General features: G+C 40.8%; 1 protein-coding gene across 5 annotated transcripts in view; it reads right to left on the bottom strand.

Annotated features, from left to right (window-relative positions):
- Positions 1 to 21803, bottom strand: part of FAM135A (family with sequence similarity 135 member A) — a 140304-nt gene that overhangs the window by 105996 nt on the left and 12505 nt on the right. For all 5 annotated transcript variants that reach the window (XR_014711101.1, XM_084624751.1, XM_084624753.1 and 2 more), the window contains exons 2-3: positions 13789 to 13871; positions 11286 to 11408 (exon numbers count right to left, since the gene is read on the bottom strand). Coding sequence is in view for 4 of the 5 variants with exons in the window: in XM_084624751.1 (XP_084480877.1) it covers positions 11286 to 11362 (77 nt within the window). In the remaining variant the exon portion in view is untranslated. The remainder of the gene's footprint in view (positions 1 to 11285; positions 11409 to 13788; positions 13872 to 21803) is intronic.

The following is a 21803-nucleotide window of genomic DNA, read 5'->3' as shown; positions in this document are numbered from 1 at the left end:
GACTTAAATCCCAAGGAACTGAGATCAGTTTATGGAGGATCACAGCCATTGTTGGAATCCCAGATGTGCACAAAGAAAACCTTCAGAAAAACAAGATGATTTTGTAAAACGCTGGGTGTTTTGGGAACGCTTTGCTCAAATGACAGAAATTTGGAAAACTAGCACCATCACTACTCCCATGTGGCACAGCAAATTTCAAGGCAATCTGAGTCAGAATGCAGATTTTTAGAGCACTTAGAATAGTCGACTTTTAAACAGAGTGATGCTTAACCTTAACTATAGCAGATCTGGTGTTCCACTATAATATCTTCAAAGAAACAAGTAATTTTCTCTCCTTTAGCCACCATCACAGGATGATGCTATTTTGTTCGAGGACTTTTTTGGCTTTGGTATTTGGAAACGAAGTTGAGAATCATATTTATCTTGGCTAGTCTGGAGCTATTAGGAAAAATAAATGCTGACTCTCCTTTGCTTTGCCAGGAATCTTTCTACTAGAGATTCTGATGGAAAGGAATACAAGGGCATCCTTCCTGTACTTGAAGAAAGCATCCCATCCCATATCTTAGTGGTACTGTAAGTAGGAAACTAGTATGTTCTCGTGGGGTAAGGAGAGAGAAAAAGAGAGATCATAATGCTAAGAGAGACCACAAAAGCCCTTCCTACCAAATCTAAATTATTTCCAATTTATTAAATCTGACAGAAGAAATAAATGAATAGTAAAATAAATCGGTTTAAAACACTGAGGAATACCCTGAGAAAGAAATCCAGCCAAAAAGTTGACTGGTTATAGCTACTGAAAGGAGTAGCCCAAGAAAGCTCCTCAATTATTAGTGGTAAAAAGGAACCAACAGGTGAGGTTACCAGTTGGCTGGTACCACTAACACAGCAAGGTTGAAATTAGAGCTAGACATAGAGAAGATATGAATCCACATTTCATACTGCTCTGGTGACTGCCTTAATCATGAGGCTATAGTCGTTCTCAAGTGCTCTCTTTCTTTGGGCTAATGAATCTTTAAGTATTAATGCAAAATGGAACAGCTCGATTGGAGAGATTGTGTAACCAGCCCCAGAACAGCGGATAACCTAGTGGTTAGGGTGCTCAAATGGGATGGGGGAAGATCTTACTTGATTCAGAGTGAGGATCAAACCTGGATCTCTCTCATTACAGGCAAGAGCCCCAACCACTGGGCTAAATGTTATAAAGTGGGAGGCACAGATGCACTGAGAGAGGAGGACTCACAGGACATGTCTACACTACAATGAAACACTCAAAGCATGGAGTCTAAGATTCCCATGTCAGCTGACTCTGGCTCATAGGGCTTGGGCTAAAAATTGCAGTGTAGACATTCAGGCTCTGAATGGAGCCTCCCCCCTTGTGAATTCTCACAGCCCCAGCTCCAGCCCAAGCCCAAACATCTACACTGCAGTTTTTAGCCCCACACCTTAAGTCCCACAAACCTGAGTCAGCTGACCCAGACCATGCACAGCCATGCCACTGTGTCTTTTATTGCAATGCCAACATACCCACAGATGGTATGCTGGCCTGGAAAAAGTTTTTCCCAGCAAAAACTAATTGGGTCAAATTCAGGAACAATTTTATATTGACTAAAACTGGCATTTTCAGTGCATAAACTATTTGTCTGAAAAATTTTGCCCAGCTCTATTTGAAGTGTTCCATCTGTTAATGTGTGCAGGCCTCCAAACCTTTCACTTTTGGGACTTCTAGATGGTGTTTGCACAGGGTAAGAAATCCTGAAAAAATGGTGGTCTTCAAATAATAAGTTTTCACTTGAATTAAAAAACAAACCAACCCCCTCACCATTCTACTACTTTTATGTTTTTGTAAGATTGTACAAGACCTACATTTTGATTTAAAAATCAATCTGACAGTACCCCTTTAATATTGAGGCAAAAGTATTTGTCGCCCATCCCACTGTCCTCCATCTCTTTAGAGTTCAGAGAATTCGAATGTAAACTTTTGCTTTGCTATCTTGAGGGAATCCATTTGTATCCTGTGTTGGATCTAATATCTTTAAAAGGATCAAAAAGGACATATGCTTAATGCTGATTACATTGTTAAAACTTGCAAAATAGATAACATTTTGGGAAGCTCTAGATTTTTCATTGGCTGTAACAATTTAAAATGTGTGATCTGGGGCAGCTTGACATTTTTGTATCCTATTTATGAAAGTGTGTTTCAAAAAGAAATAATAATGCCTTGAGTAAAATTCAGCAATAAAAAGTATTATGAAAAACAAAATGATTTACAGACAAGCAGAACAAGAGCTCCTCTTCATTCATTGTGCATATTCGTCAATGTGAGGGCTTATAATGTTTAAATCACTTCAGCCAAATCATGGCCTCACACTAACTCTTCTCAGCTGTTAGGGCAACTACATGTCAGTTATGGGGATAAGCTCAGCTACTTATTTGTGGACCAACAGAATGCTACAAACTTTAAGTATACCTCCATTTGCCATCCTTGCTTAAAAACACCAGGATGAGATGTGATACACCAAATATTGGTAGTCTCAGGTTCTCTTCTTTAGCTATTGGAATATAACAAAAAGCTTACCCAAGATGAAACCAGGAGGGTCCATCTTGCCAAATGAAGAAACATAGGACATGATGTAGCTACTGGACGTAATCAATGGACATAACTGTACCCTGAGTTAGTGCACGTGTGATTGAAGCTGATCACGGTACTAAGCACAGAAGAAAAAGTTGGCCACCTTCACCTGCTTAAAAAGTTAAACTGCCATATGACCCTAATGGCAATGATATTCATACAATAGCCTAAGTGAAGGAAGAAGCCTACACTTATTGAACAGGTGTGTATACTTTTGGGATTTGATTACTAATTAAAACATCTGTAGGAAGAATAGGGGTGGGGTAGGCCGGGGAAGCTATCCCAGTGCAGTGAAGAGATATCTTGAAGGATTATTCTAATTTTCTTTGTTCAGTTCTAGAAGAAAACCAATCTGTCCATGACACTTTACCATTGTCATATGACAGCGGGATAGTCGGACAAGAAAAACAGGAAAGACAACTAGACATATTCCTATCATCTCCTCAAACATTTGGCTTGTCTGTTGTTGGCCTATTTGTCCGTCTTGTCTATTTAGATTAGACTGTAAGCTTTTCAAGGCAAGGACAGTGTTTTTGTGTTTGTACCGCACCCAACATATTTTGAATGCTATTACAATACAAAAAATTATTGTTAAAGCCCCACATGCTGAAATATGATTTGCATCCAAACCTAACAATATTACAATACAAACCTCATCAATTCTACAGACTAACTAGGAAAGTGGATTTTTGATCCACACCAGGCACACGAGGGAAATGTATTTGTGCCTTATGTGAAAATCTCCTTTCTAGGATGAATGAGGTCCACAGATCATAGCATTATGTCGCTTTTCTATACAGCTTTGGAGACAGACCAGACCTGCCAAGAAGTGACAGGGAAGGTTTGTCTCTACCTCTGAGAAATCAGCAGTTGGGACACTTCCACAGCCAGGGAAATCTCTAACCACTCTATATTAGTAAGGAATATCATGCACTAAGACTAAATACAACCTCCTGCAGAGCAAGATATTCAATGAATAACCAACTTTGACTAGCAATACATGCCATCTTCTCCCAGTTAAGAGTTCACTAAGGGTAGGTTGGATGTGTTGTCCTCAATTCCTCAATGTGGAATTCCGAGGAGACTTTAGGGAAGAATCTTGCTTTCTGAAGAACACCATAAATGGGAGGTCCGCCATTAAAGCCCCCAATTCTCCTACCCTTTGGGTGGAAGTGATCGCTACCAGAAAGGCTGTCTTCATAGATAAATCTAATAATTAACATTTAAGCTAGTAGTTCAAATGGATGCGTCATAAGGCCATTAAGGACTAGGTCCTGATCCTAGCTAAGAATGGGGCTTCTGATCCGTAGATAATTGTCAAACCTTGCACGAATCTTGCCGTAGCTGGAAGATAAAAGAGGGGGGAAAAAAAAAACTTATGGGTATGTGAAAGGCTGTTGTTGCCGCTAAATGAACCCTAATAGAATTCACAGAAAGACTTTGTCTTCAATTACTAACAGGTAATCCAGTACTCTAGGAAGGGAGAGCAAGTTGGTGAAATCTGATGACTGTTACACCCAAGATGGTATCGTTTCCATTTTTGGAGATACATATTTCTTGTAGATGGTTTTCTATTATTTAATAAAACATTGTACAAATGAGGAACAAGATCTCTCTATCCCTGAAAACCATCGAGGAACCATGCTTGGAGGCACAGAATCTGTAAATTGGGGTGAAGTGTTTGACCTGCAACTTAAGTCATTAGGTAAGGACTGATTGGAAGCTTCCATAAAGAAGATGTGAGCCTGATGAGAAAGGGATACCAGACTTGTCTTGGCCACATTGATGCAATTAGTATGACTCTGGCCCAATCTTATTGAGAACCATCAATAGTAACTATGTTAGTGGATACGTGGACGAAAGGACTTCCCTACGTGTGATGAGAAATGCATCCCCTACAGATAGGGGATCAAGATTCCCTCTGGAGCAATAAGTGATGCATTTAGCATTTGCTGCCATGGCAAACAGATCAACCTCTAAGAACCCACCCCCCGACCGAGAATATTATGTGAAGACCTCTGGAGTTTAGTTCCCATTTGTAATTTAGAGAGAAATGTGTGTTGAAGTAGTCTGCCATGGTGTTTTGAATATCTGGAAGGTAAGAAGCTGAGATGAGTATGTGCTTGATTATGCACTAATTCCAGAGTTTTCACTTTAGCACAGATAGGTGGGGAATGTGCTCCTCCTTGATGGTTGATAATACATGCACAACATGTTTGTCATTATCTTTATTGACTTCAATCTGAGTAGAGGTAGAAAGTGTAGTTAAGCATTTTTGAACACTACAAAGACACATGTAAATATGTCCCAGCAGCTGAAGGTAATCTCTTACTGTAACTTGCCCTGAATCCTTGATGTGGTTCACTAGTGTGAGAAATGTGCTGGATGGTAGCTGTGCCTATCAAAACATCCAGTGATGCTTCTACAAAATCTACACACTCTAGTGGAGTCAAAATGGACTTTTGAGGTTGACTTGAAGGACCAGGCTGTAAAATAAAGAACACATGGTGTTTATTGACTCCAAACCTCCTGACAAGATCTGCTCTTTATCAGCCAATCATCTAGACACTGGAAAACTATTATGCCCAAAGAGGTGGGCAGCAATTACTGCCAAAATCTTTGAGCACATCCGTGGTACAAAAGATCATCCAAAAGACAACACCCTGTATTAGCAGTGTTCGTTGTTGATTTGGAAACAAAGAAAACTCCTGTGTGATGGATGAATAGCAAAATGAAAATATGCATCTTGTAGACTGAGATTTGACCCAATCTCCTAACTGTAATGATGGAATTATTGCTGCCAGGATAGTCATCCTGAATTTTTGCTGTTTTACATTTATGTATCTGTTTAGCAGCCTGAGTTCTAAAACTGGTCTCCATTCCCCCTTCTTTATGGATATCAGGAAGTATTTTGAGTAGAATCCCATTCTTCTGTGTTGCTCCTAAACTTAACAGTGAGGTCACTTTTTGTTCTAGTAACTGACTATGAGGAGAGGAGTCCCTGAAGAAGGACAGGGATGGGTAGGAGAGAGAGCCTTGAAATGTACAGTGTAAGCAGAGGTTATGGCTTCCAAAACACATTTGTCTCATATTATATACTCTCACGCATCCTTAAAGGGGAGGAGGCAGCATCCAAAATGAGGAAGTGGCGGTAGAATGTTGCAGCTGTAAAGTCCCATGAACTGGATGGTCAGATTTCAGAGTAACAGCCGTGTTAGTCTGTATTCGCAAAAAGAAAAGGAGTACTTGTGGCACCTTAGAGACTAACCAATTTATTTGAGCATGAGCTTTCGTGAGCTACAGCTCACTTCATCGGATGCATACTGTGGAAACTTCAGAAGACATTAGATGCACAGAGACCATGAAACAATACCTCCTCTCACCCCACTCTCCTGCTGGTAATAGCTTATCTAAAGTGATCATCAAGTTGGGCCATTTCCAGCACAAATCCAGGTTTTCTCACCCTCTGCCCCCCCCCCCCACACACACAAACTCACTCTCCTGCTGGTAATAGCCCATCCAAAGTGACCACTCTCTTTAAAATGTGTATGATAATCAAGGTGGGCCATTTCCAGCACAAATCCAGGTTTTCTCACCCCCCCACCCCCCTCCAAAAACCACACTCAACCAAACCGTCATAATTGTTGCTGAAGGACATGGATGGCTGGGAAGATGTAGTTGTAGCCAAGGGGGTTTCTTTTTTGAGTTCCTTGGTCTCTCGGCCAGGGGTTCAGAGAGTGTATGGTAGGTTGAATACAGGTCTGGGAATGCTCTTTGTACTATCTGATATCTATAAAATCTCCTCCTATTTACAGGAATACAGATTCAAAGGGATCTCGGTGTGACTCTTGAGTCCTTTGTGTAAAAAGACATCCACTGAGTCCGCAAAGGGCTTGCAACCGTCAAAGCGGAGATATTCAAATGGTACTTTGAACCTCTCTCAGAAGTCCCAACATCTGCAGCCAAGACGTTCTTCTCATGATCACTGAAGAGGATCTAGACTGTGCTGCAGTATGTGCCACATCTAAGGAAGCCTGGAGCAATGTTTTTGCTACAGGTTGTCCCTCCTGAACAGTGACTTTAAAGTGATCACAGTGTTTCTCTGATGGATGTTCACTATAGAAACTAAATCTGTTGTAATTTACGTAGTCCTATTTGGCCATGAGCACCTGATGGTTTACTCTTCTGAACTGAAGTGTGGAGGGGCGGCGGGGGAGGAATAGAGCTGCTTATAGTCCTTTCTGTTTAGAGCTATGTTGCCTGCCCCTTTCATTAACAGCCTCTACCACTAGGGAGTTCAGAGCTGGGTGAGAGAATAGAAACTCCTGTTCCCTGGCAGGAACATAATACTTTTCATCCACTCTCTTGCAGGTAGACAGTATTATAGATGGAGTTTTCCAAACTGCCTTAGTGGGCTCCATAAGAGCTTAATTCACTGAAATAGCAATTCTCATCCATGACAAGGTGCATGATGGGATTCCTGAACATCCTCTAAGGGAATCTGAAGTATCAGCAATTTGCTTTATCATTTCCTGAAACTGTCTGAAGTCATCTGCCACAGAAGGTGGTGGAGGCATGACATATCAGGTGAAGAAGAGGAAATATTTGTAAGAGGTGTCACCTCCTTGTCTGCCCTTGCGTCTTTTTCCTCATGGGTCTCATCCTCTGGCATGGGTGGTGACAAAGAAGGTTGAAGATGATCCCTTCTTCTCTGTTCCCTCCAACAGTGTGAAGACCTCGTCACGAATTGCTGGAGTTACAACACCCAGGGATCCCAGCAAGGCCACTGAGGGAGGCCAAAAGGCAAAGATGGAGACATCCATCTGTGTTCCTGCCAGGAGGGTGTCATTTGAGGTCTATTCTCTTGTAAAACATCAGTGTAGGAGGGAGAGTGATGTGTTCTGGGGAACCCTACACCAAGACCTGAAAATCTGAAGATTCCTCTTACGCATTCTCCGGGGGTCAAGGAGGGGAGCTGTTCAATTTGCAAAGTAGATTAGGGCAAGCCTGGTTCCCTGTGTGATACAGAGATCAGTGATTGAGAGGGTCTTGCTGCTGACAAACCCCCAACACTCTGAAGAGACTATCAAGTGTTTAGGGTACCTAAACTCTTGTGGTACCGACAGTAACAAAGACTGACCTGGAGGATGGCTTCAGTACTGATGTAGCCAGCACTGAGCGCTTGGCCTGTGAGTGAATCGGCTCTGACTCTCGCAGTATTATATAGGGTCTAGTGGTCTTCGCTACAGTTGTCTTCCTTGATATCAGTACCAAGTGCTATTCCGGGACACCTATGTCTCTGTCAGTCAGGATCCAGATATCCAAAGTCAGTCTTAGACTGAGTTTTCTTCTTTGCTTTTGCAGTACCTGCATCACTCAGAGCCTACGCTGAACTCCCCTTGGGACCCGAGGTCTCTGTAGCCCTGTTGTGTGTTGGTGACCAAGATCTTCTTGGAGATTTATACCTCTCTCCTTCTGTGTAGAGGAAGATGTAGATGAGAACTTCAGTAGCATAGAAGTATTCAGTGACACAGTACTGCCTACGTCTCTAGCTGTTTCCGATGACTGAGATCTTGTGGGGCATCAGGAGTACTGAGAGGTCTTCTGCCTCTGGATCCAAAGCTGGACATAAGGCTTGTTCCATCATTAGTAGTTTGAAAAAAAAATAGTGGGAAGTGAAGTTTAAAATCTACCCCTGAAAGATGTACAGATCTTGCACTTACTAGGAATATGGGTAACACACTAACTGTGCAGGCATTGGGAAAGCCTGTCACTGATTGAAATGAACCTCTCAGAAGGAGAGGCACCTCTTGAATCCTGAGGAATGTGGCATTCCTGAGAAAAAACAACAAAAGAGACAACCCCAAGAAGGGGAAGTTCTAAACTACTATCTAACTATATCTAAAAATAAAATCCTTTTATTTTTAGGGGGGAAAGGAAAAACGAAGGAAACACTAAAAGGTAAGTAATTATAAACTATCTAAATCCTAAAAGGAGAACAGACACATGCTGCAGACCCCATCTCAGACAAAAGGCGATTGAGAAGACACTGAGAGCAGTTTACCTGCGCAGCACCAAATAGCCTCGGTGTAGGGCACCAGGATTTGTGGGTCACATGCATGGACCAAATGGCCACCACTACCAAAAATCTCTGGTCAAAGGCACAGGGCGCATACACACCTGAAGTGGAGCACCCACAGGAACACTAATCAAAGAACTGGATATTTTGTAATGGTTCCTACAAGTTTTATTATATTAATAAAAAAAGCTATATTTTATATACATGCACACATGCAACTTTTTAAAAGCACTCATGAAGCTTAGATACACAACTATCGGGGGGTGATGGATCCCAGTCTCAGCAGCTCCTTGCCAGCCAACACTGATGTCTCCCCCAGGCCTGAGGGGCCTGCCGTGGGGCTCGCTGGACTGGGATTCCTAGTCACCGCGTGGTCAGCACTGCCCCCTTCTCCCTACTGGCTGGATAGGAAGCAGCAGCAATGGTCTGGGCTGGAGCTGATCTCAGAGTAAACTGGGCCTTAATCCCTACCCCAGGCCAGGCTGGGTTGGACCAGGCAGCACCATGGGGTAAGAAACCTCCCCATTCTCCCACTCTTCCTGGGATGGGCCTGGCCCACTAACCTCCAATGAACAGCTGCAGCCTAAGCAGGCAAGCAGAAGCAGGATACCCGCTTCCACCTCCCTGCTGGAGAGGGAGAGGGCCTGGGGGCTGTGCATATCCTGTGAAATTGGAACATTTACCCATGACACTACTGCAATTTTTTTTAAACAAATCTGTGATTTTTCTCAGGGTCTGATGCATAAGGGATGGAGCAGAAGAACCCATGCAGGTGCTAGTGGAAGAAATGGACAAGCAGGCAAGAGAGACGTCTGTGTTGAGGCACGATGCAATGAGATGAAAGACTAGATAAACAGGAGACACAGTGGAGGAGCTCACGTAGGATGTGCCATTGTCACAATAAGTGAGGAAGATGATTTTGGCAGCAACATTTTGTTGTTCCTTGACTTTAGCAAAGCTTTTGACACGGTCTCCCACAGTATTCTTGCCAGCAAGTTAAAGTAGTATGGGCTGGATGAATGGACTATAAGCTGGATAGAAAGCTGGCTAGATTGTCGGGCTCAAGGGGTAGTGATCAATGGCTCCATGTCTAGTTGGCAGCCGGTATCAAGTAGAGTGCCCCAAGGGTCGGTCCTGGGGCTGGTTTTGTTCAATCTCTTCATAAATGATCTGGAGGATGGTATGGATTGCACCCTCAGCAAGTTTGCAGATGACACTAAACTGGGAGGAGAGGTAGACATGCTGGAGGGTAGGGATAGGATACAGAGGGACCTAGACAAATTGGAGGATTGGGCCAAAAGAAATCTGATGAGGTTCAACAAGGACAAGTGCAGAGTTCTGCACTTAGGACGGAAGAATCCCATGCACCGCTACAGACTAGGGACCGAATGGCTAGGCAGCAGTTCTGCAGAAAAGGATTGAGGGGTTACAGTGGATGAGAAGCTGGATATGAGTCAGCAGTGTGCCCTTGTTGCCAAGAAGGCCAATGGCATTTTGGGATGTATAAGTAGGGGCATAGCCAGCAGATCGAGGGACGTGATCGTTCCCCTCTATTCCACATTGGTGAGGCCTCATCTGCAGTATTGTGTCCAGTTTTGGGCCCCACACTACAAGAAGGATGTGGAAAAATTGGAAAGAGTGCAGCGGAGGGCAACAAAAATGATTAGAGGACTGGAACACATGACTTATGAGGAGAGGCTGAGGGAACTGGGATTGTTTAGTCTACGGAAGAGAAGGATGAGGGGGGATTTGATAGCTGCTTTCAACTACCTGAAAGGGGTTCCAAAGAGGATGGCTCTAGACTCTTCTCAGTGGTAGCAGATGACAGAACAAGGAGTAATGGTCTCAAGTTGCAGTGGGGGAGATGTAGGTTGGATATTAGGAAAAACTTTTTCACTAGGAGGGTGGTGAAACTCTGGAATGCATTACCTAGGGAGGTGGTGGAATCTCCTTCCTTAGAAGTTTTTAAGGTCAGGCTTGACAAAGCCCTGGCTGGGATGATTTAATTGGGGATTGGTCCTGCTTTGAGCAGGGGATTGGACTAGATGACCTCCTGAGGTCCCCTCCAACCCTGATATTCTATGATTTTAAATGGACTTGAAAAAACAAGGCTGTATTAGTTAAACCAGTGAGATTACACTGGTCAAGGTGGGAGAGGGCAAGGGCCTGGACAAGAGCATAATCCACATTCAGATTATTATTCACATTATCCACATTCAGAATTGTAGCCCTTTCACCCCTCTCCAATCAGACTATAAGTATTTGATATTAGCTGAAGTTCTATGCCTAAGATTTTTGAACCTTGGAGTAAACTCCAAGAAAGTAGCTGCCCTTCACAGCTATCTTTCTAATAAGCAGTAAACACTTAATTTTCAAGTCACCATACAAAACTAGTAATAAAACATGAATCGTCACTCTGGCAAAGACAGGCATATCTGTTGAACTTGGTTTACAATGCCAGTATATCCACATATCTTAAAAGAGTAAGTATGACAGAACTTAAACATTAAGATTTTTCAGTACAGCCATTCACTACAGTACAATTTCCTCTTCATTTTGGAAGAATTCAGTACATACCCTCTTTGAAACAAATCCACATTGTAGAATTTGTGGAGCTCCACGGAGAATTCTATCATAGCCTGTACTTCACTCATTTTTATGTAGCTGCATAAGCCAAAATTGTTGTCTGCACCTTAGTTACTAGAAACAAACAGAGAAAACAATTTTTTTCTGGAGTCAGAGGCAAAAAGACACTTTTTTTTTTCTTCAGAACCAGTATGTGGCATGGGCTGTGCATAAGCTTCTACACTGCCTCTCTGCACTTTGAGTCTGAGTGCATTAGGGGTAAAGAGATGCTGTATGCCAGCAGTTCCTAGCGCCACTCCTTGATTCAGCTCCAGATCTCCACTCCAAAACATACTTGGCTAGTGCAGCTGAGCCAGTATGTGGGATGGGGGGTTAGTAATTTAAATATAGGTGTTGGCCAGTAGCAAATTACTACCCCCAAAGCAACGTGAGGGAAGGAGTCTTGCTTCTCTAAGGCACAATACTTTCCCTGCACTGCTCCTAGGTCCAGTGCACCTTCATGTCATCCCATACTCAGGGCTTCTGGCAAAACCACTATCTAGCCCTTTTAAAAAATGATTTTATATTTCTTTTATAATAAGTCTTCACATCCATTTTCAGCCATAAAAAGAATAATATTGCTAGGACCCCATTTAATCCTAACCACACAGAACACTATTTTGACATTCCTTTGCTTAATTTACTTTTTATGATGGTTATCAGTTTTAAAAACAGACTGAATCACTATGTTCCACTTCAGTTTAAATCATGTCAGTGCAAGCAAGAACAGTGTCTTGAATTTCAACATTCTTCCTACTGTACAGTTTAAAAAGTTACAAATCATTAACAGATTGTGTAGGTTTGAGTTTCTTCTCCAACAATGTTTGTTTATATCTATGATTTCTGTTTGTTACATATGTTGTAGCACCAAAAAAGCTGAAGTAAAAAGAAGAAAACAGAACCTTAAAAGTGTTTCTTTGCACATGGCCAAAACCTGATACCACTGAAATCAACAGCTAAATTTCCACTGGATTCAACAGCAGCAAAAATTTGCCTTTTAATTAACAAAATTCAACAAGTAGCAGTATTATGAAAATAATCAGATAAGGCTAGTCCATATTGGGTCTTAAAACATTCTAGTGATTAGCATCCAGAAAGAGGTGTTTCTTTAACTCAACACTCATCTGCTGCCTAAGAAACAGCAGATTGCTTTGTGGAAAACTAGCTATATATAAGCAACAGGAATCAAGAGACAAGGTGAGTGAGGTAATATATCTTGTACTAGACCAACTTCTGCTGGAGAGAGAGGGCAGGTCTACACTATAGCAGGGATCGAGGGTCTGAGATCAATCCACCAGCGGTCGATTTAGCGGGTCTAGTAAAGACACCCCCTACCCCCCATCGACCGCAGATTGCTCTCCAGTCAACCCCTGTACTCTACCCCCAATGAAAAGAGTAAGGTAAGTTGACGGGAGGTTTTCTCCCATCGATCCCCCGCAGTTTCTCGACCTAAGGTACGTTGACTCCAGCTACGTTACTCACGTAGCTGGAGTTGTGTAGCATAGGTCGACTTACCGCAGTAGTATAGACATAGCCAGCAACAAGTGTTCGAGCCACACAGTCTTCTTCAGACCGGTGTGGCTCTAAAGCTTGCCTCTACCACAAAAAGAAGCTGGTCCAATAAAAGATATTACCTCATCCAGTGTGTCTCTCTAATATCCCGAGCTACAACCACATTGCACACAACAGGAGTCAGTGCAGTTATGTAAACATCAGACATACAGCAGACCTTATAATGAAAGTGAAGTGTATCTTAATGCAAAGACCAGAACTAATGCAAGGTTTTAGTAAAAGTACAGTAGAACCTCAGAGTTACGAACGTCTTGGAAATGGAGGTTGTTCATAACTCTAAAATATTCGTAACTCTGACCAAAACATTATGGTTGCTCTTTCCAAAGTTTACAAATGAACATTGACTTAATACAGCTTTGAAACCTTACCACGCAGAAGAAAAATTCTGCTTTTAACCATCTTAATTTAAATGAAACAAGCACAGAAACAGTTTTCTTACCTTGTCAAATTTTTTTTTATTAAAAACTTTCCCTTTTTTTTTTTTTAATAGTTTTATGTTTAACACAGTACTGTACTGCATTTGCTTTTTGTTTTTTGACTCTGCTGCTGCCTGATTGCATACTTCTGGTTCCGAATCAGGTGTGTGGTTGACCAGTCAGTTCAAAATTCTGGAGTTCGAAACTCTGAAGTTCTACTGTACTGTGTCTAGTTCTTTTAACACAGGTAAAATCTGAAGATCATTTTGAAATCCAATAGTATTAAGCATTAAGAATGGAAATGCTTACATTCAGATGTCAATCATTCTATTCTATACTATACTAAGGACCAAAATTTTGCTTTCATTTACATCTTTAATTCTCACTGGCTGTAGTAGGAGTTGCATGGATGTTAGGTAACAAAAGAGGGTCAATAAACTATTAGAAGAAGAATCTTTGTTTCTTACCTCTACTGGTAAACAATCCATTTTAATATGTGAAATAATCAGTCTTCCAATTCTCCATTACTGCGATCAAAAACATGTTTATACTAAAAAAAAAAAGAATAATAATAATTAATTGTACCTCTTAATGTAAGCACACATAGCTCAACATCCACTATTTTTCCTAACTTTTCCTCATGTGTTTGAAGGTAATAGATTAACAAAATGTTAGTGAAGAATAATTCTATCTCCACCATGTTCGTGAACAATCCAGGCGTTTAAGTGAATGAAAGTACTGTCAGAGACTTTTATTTTCCCAATCTTCTTTGGATTTCAGGCAGGCAGAGAACAGGATTCAGACATATTTCAATACACTGAACTCTACTTCTTTTTATTAAGGATGGTTCAAACAGATTGCAGTTTTCCTTTCTGTATCTCTCTCAACTGCAGAGAAATAGTGCCCAAGCTTACTTCTGTAGGCTTGTACAGTTATAAAATTTGAACTATTGTTGCCTTAGCTTCAGAGGGGAAAAAAAAATCAACGAATAAAAGTACAGTATAAAAAAATATACATGCAATTTCTCAAATGGGCATTTTTCTTGGTGGGTCATTCTTAACGCAGTGCCTTTCAATCCCAAGGATTTGGGGTGAAAGCCTGCTCCCACTAATGTCACTGGCAAAACCCCCATTGACATCAATAGGGACAGGATTTCACTTCTTTTGCTTACAGAGTGTGTAATACATATTTCCCCACACTCGTTTTTAAAAATGGTTTAAGATATACAATAGGATAACAACTTGAAAAAACTCAAGTTGAGTAGTTGACATTTTTAGTCCTAAAATCCTAGCAATTCAATCACAATTTAAATTCTGAAGAAGCAGTTTACCATCACAGCCACTAAAAACACAGTGAGAAGAGTCTGAAGAGCAGAAATACATAAAACGATGAAGGGAGGAGAGAAGACAGTAAATTACACGAGCTTGTAATCTTGTGCTTCTCCTATGTCTCCTACTGCTCCTTCAGCGAGTCCTGTGGAGGATGTCCTGATGCATCCGATGAAGTGAGCTGTAGCTCAAGAAAGCTTATGCTCAAATAAATTGGTTAGTCTCTAAGGTGCCACAAGTACTCCTTTTCTTTTTGTGAATACAGACTAACACGGCTGTTACTCTGAAACCTGTGGAGGATAGTCCTCCAACTTTTCGGGGAGAGTTCTACAGGCCTCTGTCCTTGGTCCCCCTCTCTTCTCCCTCTACACCTTATCTCCCTTTGCAACTTAAGCAAACACAAATTCAATTACCATCTATATGGTGGGTTTCAGAGTAGCAGCTATGTTAGTCTGTATCCGCAAAAAGAACAGGAGAACTACAAAACAAAAAACACTAACCCAGGAACCTATCCTTGCAACAAAGCCCGTTGCCAACTGTGTCCACATATCAGGGGACACCATCACAGGGCCTAATCACATCAGCCACACTATTAGAGGCTCGTTCACTTGCACATCTACCACTGTGATATGTGCCAGCACTGCCCCCTCCACCATGTACATTGGCCAAACCGGACAGTCTCTACGTAAAAAAATAAATGGACACAAATCAGACATCAGAATTATAACATTCAAAAACCGGTTGGAGAACACTTCAATCTCTCTGGTCACTCGATTACAGACCTAAAAGTCGCAATATTACAACAAAAAAACTTCAAAAACAGACTTCAACAAGAGACTGCTGAATTGGAATTAATTTGCAAACTGGACACCATTAAATTAGGCTTGAATAAAGACTGGGAGTGGATGTGTCATTACACAAAGTAAAACTATTTCCCCATGTTTATTTCCCCCCCTACTGTTCCTTACACGTTCTTGTCAACTGCTGGAAATGGCCCATCCTGATTCTCAATACAAAAGTTTTTTTTTGTTTTTTGTTTTTTTCTCTCCTGCTGGTAATAGCTCACCTTACCTGATCACTCTCGTTATAGTGTGTATGGTAACACCCATTGTTTCATGTTCTCTGTGTATATAAAATTGTCCTACTGTACTTTCCACTACATGCATCCAATGAAATGGGCTGTAGCGCACAAAAGCTTATGCTCAAATAAATTTGTTAGTCTCTAAGGTGCCACAAGTACTCCTGTTCTTTTTGCATCTATATGGTGACAACTCACAGATCTACCTCACTACTCCAGAAACGTCTTCATGTGCTATAACTAAAATCTCAAACTGTCTGATATGTCTCATTGACGTCTAGCCATCGACTCAAGCTAAATATGGCTAAAACAGAGCTACGCAGTGTAGTACTGCAGAGTACACTTAATACAGCAACGGAAGGGCTTTTTCTGTCACTGTAGTAGGTACCACTGTTCCCTCTAAGCTGTGCGCGTGTGCACCTGCACACAGATCTTAAACCCTGCGCACACGGCAAAACACCCTGAGCACTCCGGCTTTGGCACGCCGGCTTTTTTTTTTTCTTTTTTTGCTTCGGCGGCAGCACAGAACAATTTTTTTGCGCACACGGCCTGTTAAACATTAGAGGGAACACTGGTAGCCACCCCCTCAAGAATTCTTCCATTGACCTAGAAGTCTCTACATCCTAGCAGTCTCTACATCGAGGCGAAGGTCAGCTTAGCTACATGTCTCCGGGGGGTGAATTTTTCACGTCTGAACGACGTAGCGAGGTTGCTTAGCACCCACCGGCAGCCAGCTCACCAGCGCCTCCCGTCTGCCAGTGGCCCTACCAATCAACTCCTCCCAGCGCCTCCTGCCCGCCACAATCAGCTGTTCCACGGCATGCGGGAGACGCTGGTTGGGAGGGGAGGAGCAGAGACTGGTCGCACTTCGGGGAAGAGGGTGAAACTGGGCAGGAAGAGGCAGGACGGGGCAGAGTAGGGGTGGGAAGAGACAGGGTGGGGCCTCGGGCAGAGCAGAGGCAGAGCGAGGGTGGGAGTTTGGGGGAAGGGGTGGAGGCGGCAGGGACTGAGCGGGAGCAGAGCACCCCCATGGAAAGGAGGAAGCCAGCACCTGTGGCACCAGTGATTCCACTGAGGCTTCATGCAGTTGCAAGGGAACACATGTAGAGATGTGAGAGCTGGATCAAAGCCTTATTTACTTTTTCACTACCTAATTTAAACGTGCTAAAAACGTGCCCAATTGATTCCAAGCTGTTTGTACATGAATACAGGCCTTTTAAAATTGACAGAATTCTGAATTCAACTGTTCTGTCTTCCGCTATTTTTCACTATTTTGATGGAAGGAACTTTAACACAACATTCTTTGCACACAGGTTTAGGTGTTTGGTTTTAAATGCTAGGAGAAAAAAGGAACCAACTCAGACTGACAATTCATGAGACACATAGCCTTTTTATCCTGTTATGGAGTCAACCTATGACCTTTATTTGGTATCAGTTATCGTATTTCCTTAGCATCTTCATTTTTTGTTCCTAATTTGATCAAATCAGATTTCTGCTGAGGCTATAATAATCATGTAATATGTTCTTCATCTGTCCAATTTCTTGGAAACCTTTGCTTGTTTTTTAAATTTAGAGCCTTGAGTTCCATCTTTGCACAATATATACTATGTTTCAATCAAAGTCCTAAACTTTTCAGTGCTAATTTCAAAATGTTTATATAGTCTGATATAAATGTAGATATTAGGGTTGCCGAGTCTCCAGGATTATCCTGGCCTCTCCAGGAATTAAAGAATCTTTAATTAAAGCTTATGTCATGCGAGGAAACCTCCAGGAATACATCTAACCAAAACTGGCAACCCTAACAGAGATATAATCTTCCTGTGAGATCCACCAAATGTCATCTGGACCACCTTCTTCAGACCGGTGACCATAAAGGAGGTGATGGTCACAGAAAAATTTTTCACATTTCACAACTTGCTTTAGAGTAGCGTTTCCAAAACTTGGGATGCCGCTTGTGCAGAGAAAGGCTTGTGGCAGGCCTGGCCAGTTTGTTTACCTTTCTAAAGGTCTGGCTGATCGCTGTGCCCGGCCAACGGGGGCTGCAGGAAATGGCGCAGGCCATGGGACATACAGGGCCTTTCCCTGCACAAGCGACGTCCCAAGTTTGGGAAACACTGCTTTAGAGTGTTAAATGTTACTTCTTCTTCAGAAATGTTTAAATAGTATGTGTAAACACCTATACATCATAAGTATAGGATGATAACACCTGATATGTTCTCATCCTGAGATGACTGAACAAGTGGCAAAGAGCCATACTTTACTCTGCATTCCCAGATGGCATCTCTAGCAACTTGGACAATTTTCTTTTCAGCTGCAAAGCCAATAGCATTTTTATTTGAATGGATGCTTATAGTCATTATCAAAACAGACTAACCATCTTGCATTAATGTTAGAGTAATTCCTTTAATTTTCTATTTTTTCACTTGCAGCATCTAGAAGTGGATTAGAATTAAAATTTGTGTGCAGAATTATTTCTAGGACAAAGTACTTCAATCATGTCTCTCTAATATTGTGCTACACTGAAGGTAAAGTTAGCATAAAGGAATGTAGCAACCTTATCAAGTCCAACTTTTGCCTTTGTTGCTTTTATGAATAAACCGAGCTTTGCAACTTTTTTGAGTGTCTAAAATAGACAGACTGCTCTAAAACAAAGCCAATATTGAAAAGCTGTGAGAAGGCCTCGCAGAGACTTAAAATTATCATGTATATGTTTCAGAAACATTGGCCTTAAAAATGTTTCATACTTAATGATCAGCTCTAACACCTTCAGCAGCACATTTAGTCACACATTTGGTGATCTTGATGAATCCAAAGGAACCAGTTTTCTGTGCTTTTTGAGAGGAGCATGAATCCTTTTAATGTTACTATTTAAACTACTGATGAGAACATTTACATTAGAATAGTTATTAATTTGATTGTTTTTTTCTGCTGTTTACTTGTCATGCTGAGTCAGAAATTCAGACACTGATGTTTGGTAAACACCAGTTTGCAGCTTTCAAATTTATTTCAGTTAGAATGAGAAATGACCTATTAAATACAATGTTATGAAGAATAAAAAATAAGATGAACTTCTGTACAAATCCAGGTTATAAGAAGCCCCACTCACCTTCCAGGTATTTGGATTTTAACAATGCCTTCCTTATCACTCACAGTTTCACCCATTTCCCTCCAGAACATACAGACAGCTGATCCTACTCACTAGCCACATGCTCCTCTATCAAATCGCCATCGACTCCACCCATTCCTATTCTCATGTAAGCTTCTAAACAGTTCAATAACTTATTTTTTCCCCAGCAGGAACAAGAACCACCTTTATTATTTTAAAACTTTTTAATATTTCCGTTCATAGTCGAAAAGTTTGAGTTTAATGCTTGAAGCATCAGAACACTTTCAAATATAAGGAGTTTTAAAAGGTGACATGTGTTTTTTGTTCACCTCCATCTCCCCCCACAAAAAGATCCTATTTTTAAAAGTTGCAAAGTAAGGGAAACAACCACCTTAACTTTGACTACATAAGGCTACCTAGACAACAAGAACATCCATTAAGGATGGTAGTGTGGTCTAACAGAGTAAGCATCGGATTAGGACTAAGTGAGGAAGACCCAAATTCTACCGCTCTCTGTGTAGCTTATTTCCATAGCCTGTGGCTGCATGTATCACAGATCTTGTGCACTTTCAAAGTTTGCCCATGGGCTTTAGAAAGGTCTAAAAACATGGATAATTTATCTAAAACTAAGTGTGACACACTTAAATAGCTAAGTATAGTTAGGCAAGCCACATAGTTATATAGCTTTAAATGACCATATTCACAGGGACCTTGACCACTGGACAAAAAGTGTAACACTAAAATAGAGAAATATTAGAAAATGATCAATTTTGGTAGAGACCTGTATTATTTAGGTGGCATTGTAAGCAATGAAGTGTACAATAGTTAGGCATGGCAGAATTCAATTTTTATTTTTATAAGTTCAACGGATAATATCAACGTTTATTTAGGCATTTGTTTCTATTTTTATTTTCACAGTTGCAGGGAACTGGGGTGGGGGTAAGACAATTTTATGATAAATTTTATAATAATAGACATAAAGCTTTAACTTTTTGAATCTCTATAACCACTGAAACCCAAATTGCCAAAAAATAAAAAGTAAATAGCCTTAAATCAGACTCTAATAAGCTCTCAAGCAGCATTTTTCTTACTTTGCCTATCTGAATATTTTGATTATCATCAATAGAAATGTTTTGGTCAGTTTGTGTGTATATGGTGTGTAGGATAAGTACGAAATTAAAGAATTAAAGTTTGCTTAAGTTTGGTTAAGGATCTATATAAGTATTGTAAAGAAGGTCCCAACCAGGAAGTAAAAGAAGGCTGTGAGAATAAGAAGTAATATTACTTGTAGTGGATGGGAAGAATGTATGGCTGTAAAAGTAACTAATAAAATAAAAAGCTATAGTAACAAGACAATGAAAAACTGTCTTAAGAGAAACAAGCCCAAATCTTCCCACTGTTCTGCTGGTAAAGCAGGGCGATTGGGAGGGAGGGGAAGAGATAAGAAAGGAAAGGCCTTGGGAATAAAGGAGGCTGTAAATCTTATCTGGATTAAAACTGGAAATAAGCGTGAATTGTCTCCAATTGGTTTTTAGATGAAGTCAGTAACTGGCAATGACATCATATGTTTGTTAAATGGTATAAAATGTAAACTTTAAAAGGGTTTATTGCTAATACCTGCTTGACTATGCTGGAGCCAACCAATGTGGATCGAAGCACCCCTGAGGTTAGCCCATTTGTAAGTATCTTGATCAAAATGCTTATAAATGGTTTGTTACTGTTTGAATCTGGTAAATTTCTTACTAGTTAGGCTTTTTAGGCATGTTTAGAGCAGTTGTATAAATACTATATGGCCTTTATTAAATTTAAAGGAATTTATGGTTAAATTAGTATTTGGTGATCTTCCATATCAATATTAATAATTTCAAATATTAATTCCAACATGGTGAAATTGATGATTACTGATACTTACCAATAAAAAAAAAATCAACTGCTTCCACACCTAACAACAATTGTGTATAATCTGACTCTTGATCTGGGGTGATCATTGTGGGACAGAGTTAAGGTTCTTGAAGTTAGCATTCTTACTTTCTCCTGCATTGTCTCCTGACTGACTTACGTTGTTTTAAGATGGGTATCTCTGGCTTTGCACTTCCCATTTGCAATTACCCAGTTAGGCTAGACTCTGCTAACTGCAAGGAGAGGCAGAGGCAAACCAAGACAAAAGGGATGAAGTTCTAAAAATTTAAATTTATCAGAGAAAACCCAAAAATTGTACCAGGCGGCTAAGTAATATAGCACATTACCAAGTACTTATTACTGATAATAATGAACTATAGGTTACCAATACATTAACTTTTGCAAACTTGTACATGCTAATCTTCCTTACTCTGTGCAGTAAATAGCAAATGCATTAACAAGAACAAAAGAGATTACTCAACAATATACTGTGACTTCAGAGAAGAATCAACTTTTCCTCTCCTTTGCTGTAAATCCAGCTCCATTCTTTCTGTCCTGTTCTCTGCTTCTCTTTGGCTTGAAATGCTCCTTAGATTTGATGTTCCTGTGGCTGTACCTCTTTGCATCAAGTTTATCCAAAAGCAGGGTATTTCACCTAATGGGCTCCCACTTGTCTATTAGGGACCTTTGAACTGTATTCCATCAACAGAAGTTCAAACAGTCACTCTCTCTCTTCAGGTACTTTAGGTCATTCCTGGGTGGGTTTCTCATTTACTGTTTTCATATAACAGCGTTTTGATCAATTCCTTTTTTCACCAATTATATTTCCTTTCAGTTATTTCCCTTGAGACTCTCTAGTATGTTGGTAGATTTTATTTCCCTTTACTTCCCTTCTTGAATAATGTCTGCTCACACACCCAAGTCTATTTTTTAATGTTTCACGTGACCTGAAACCTTTCCTACTTTCCTTCTTCTCACTTCGAAGTCTGCTACTTTTACTCTCCTGTACTTTTATCACCTCACCTCCTACCCCAGCTCCAGTTCATCCACTAGCTCAGCATCCAGATTCTT

The sequence above is a fragment of the Lepidochelys olivacea genome (assembly GCF_965140295.1).
Source record: "Lepidochelys olivacea isolate rLepOli2 genome assembly, chromosome: 3".
In the NCBI taxonomy this organism is placed as follows: Eukaryota; Metazoa; Chordata; order Testudines; family Cheloniidae; genus Lepidochelys; species Lepidochelys olivacea.
The sequence above is the reverse complement of the archived record's forward strand: the minus strand, read 5'-3'. Positions and strand labels throughout refer to the sequence as shown.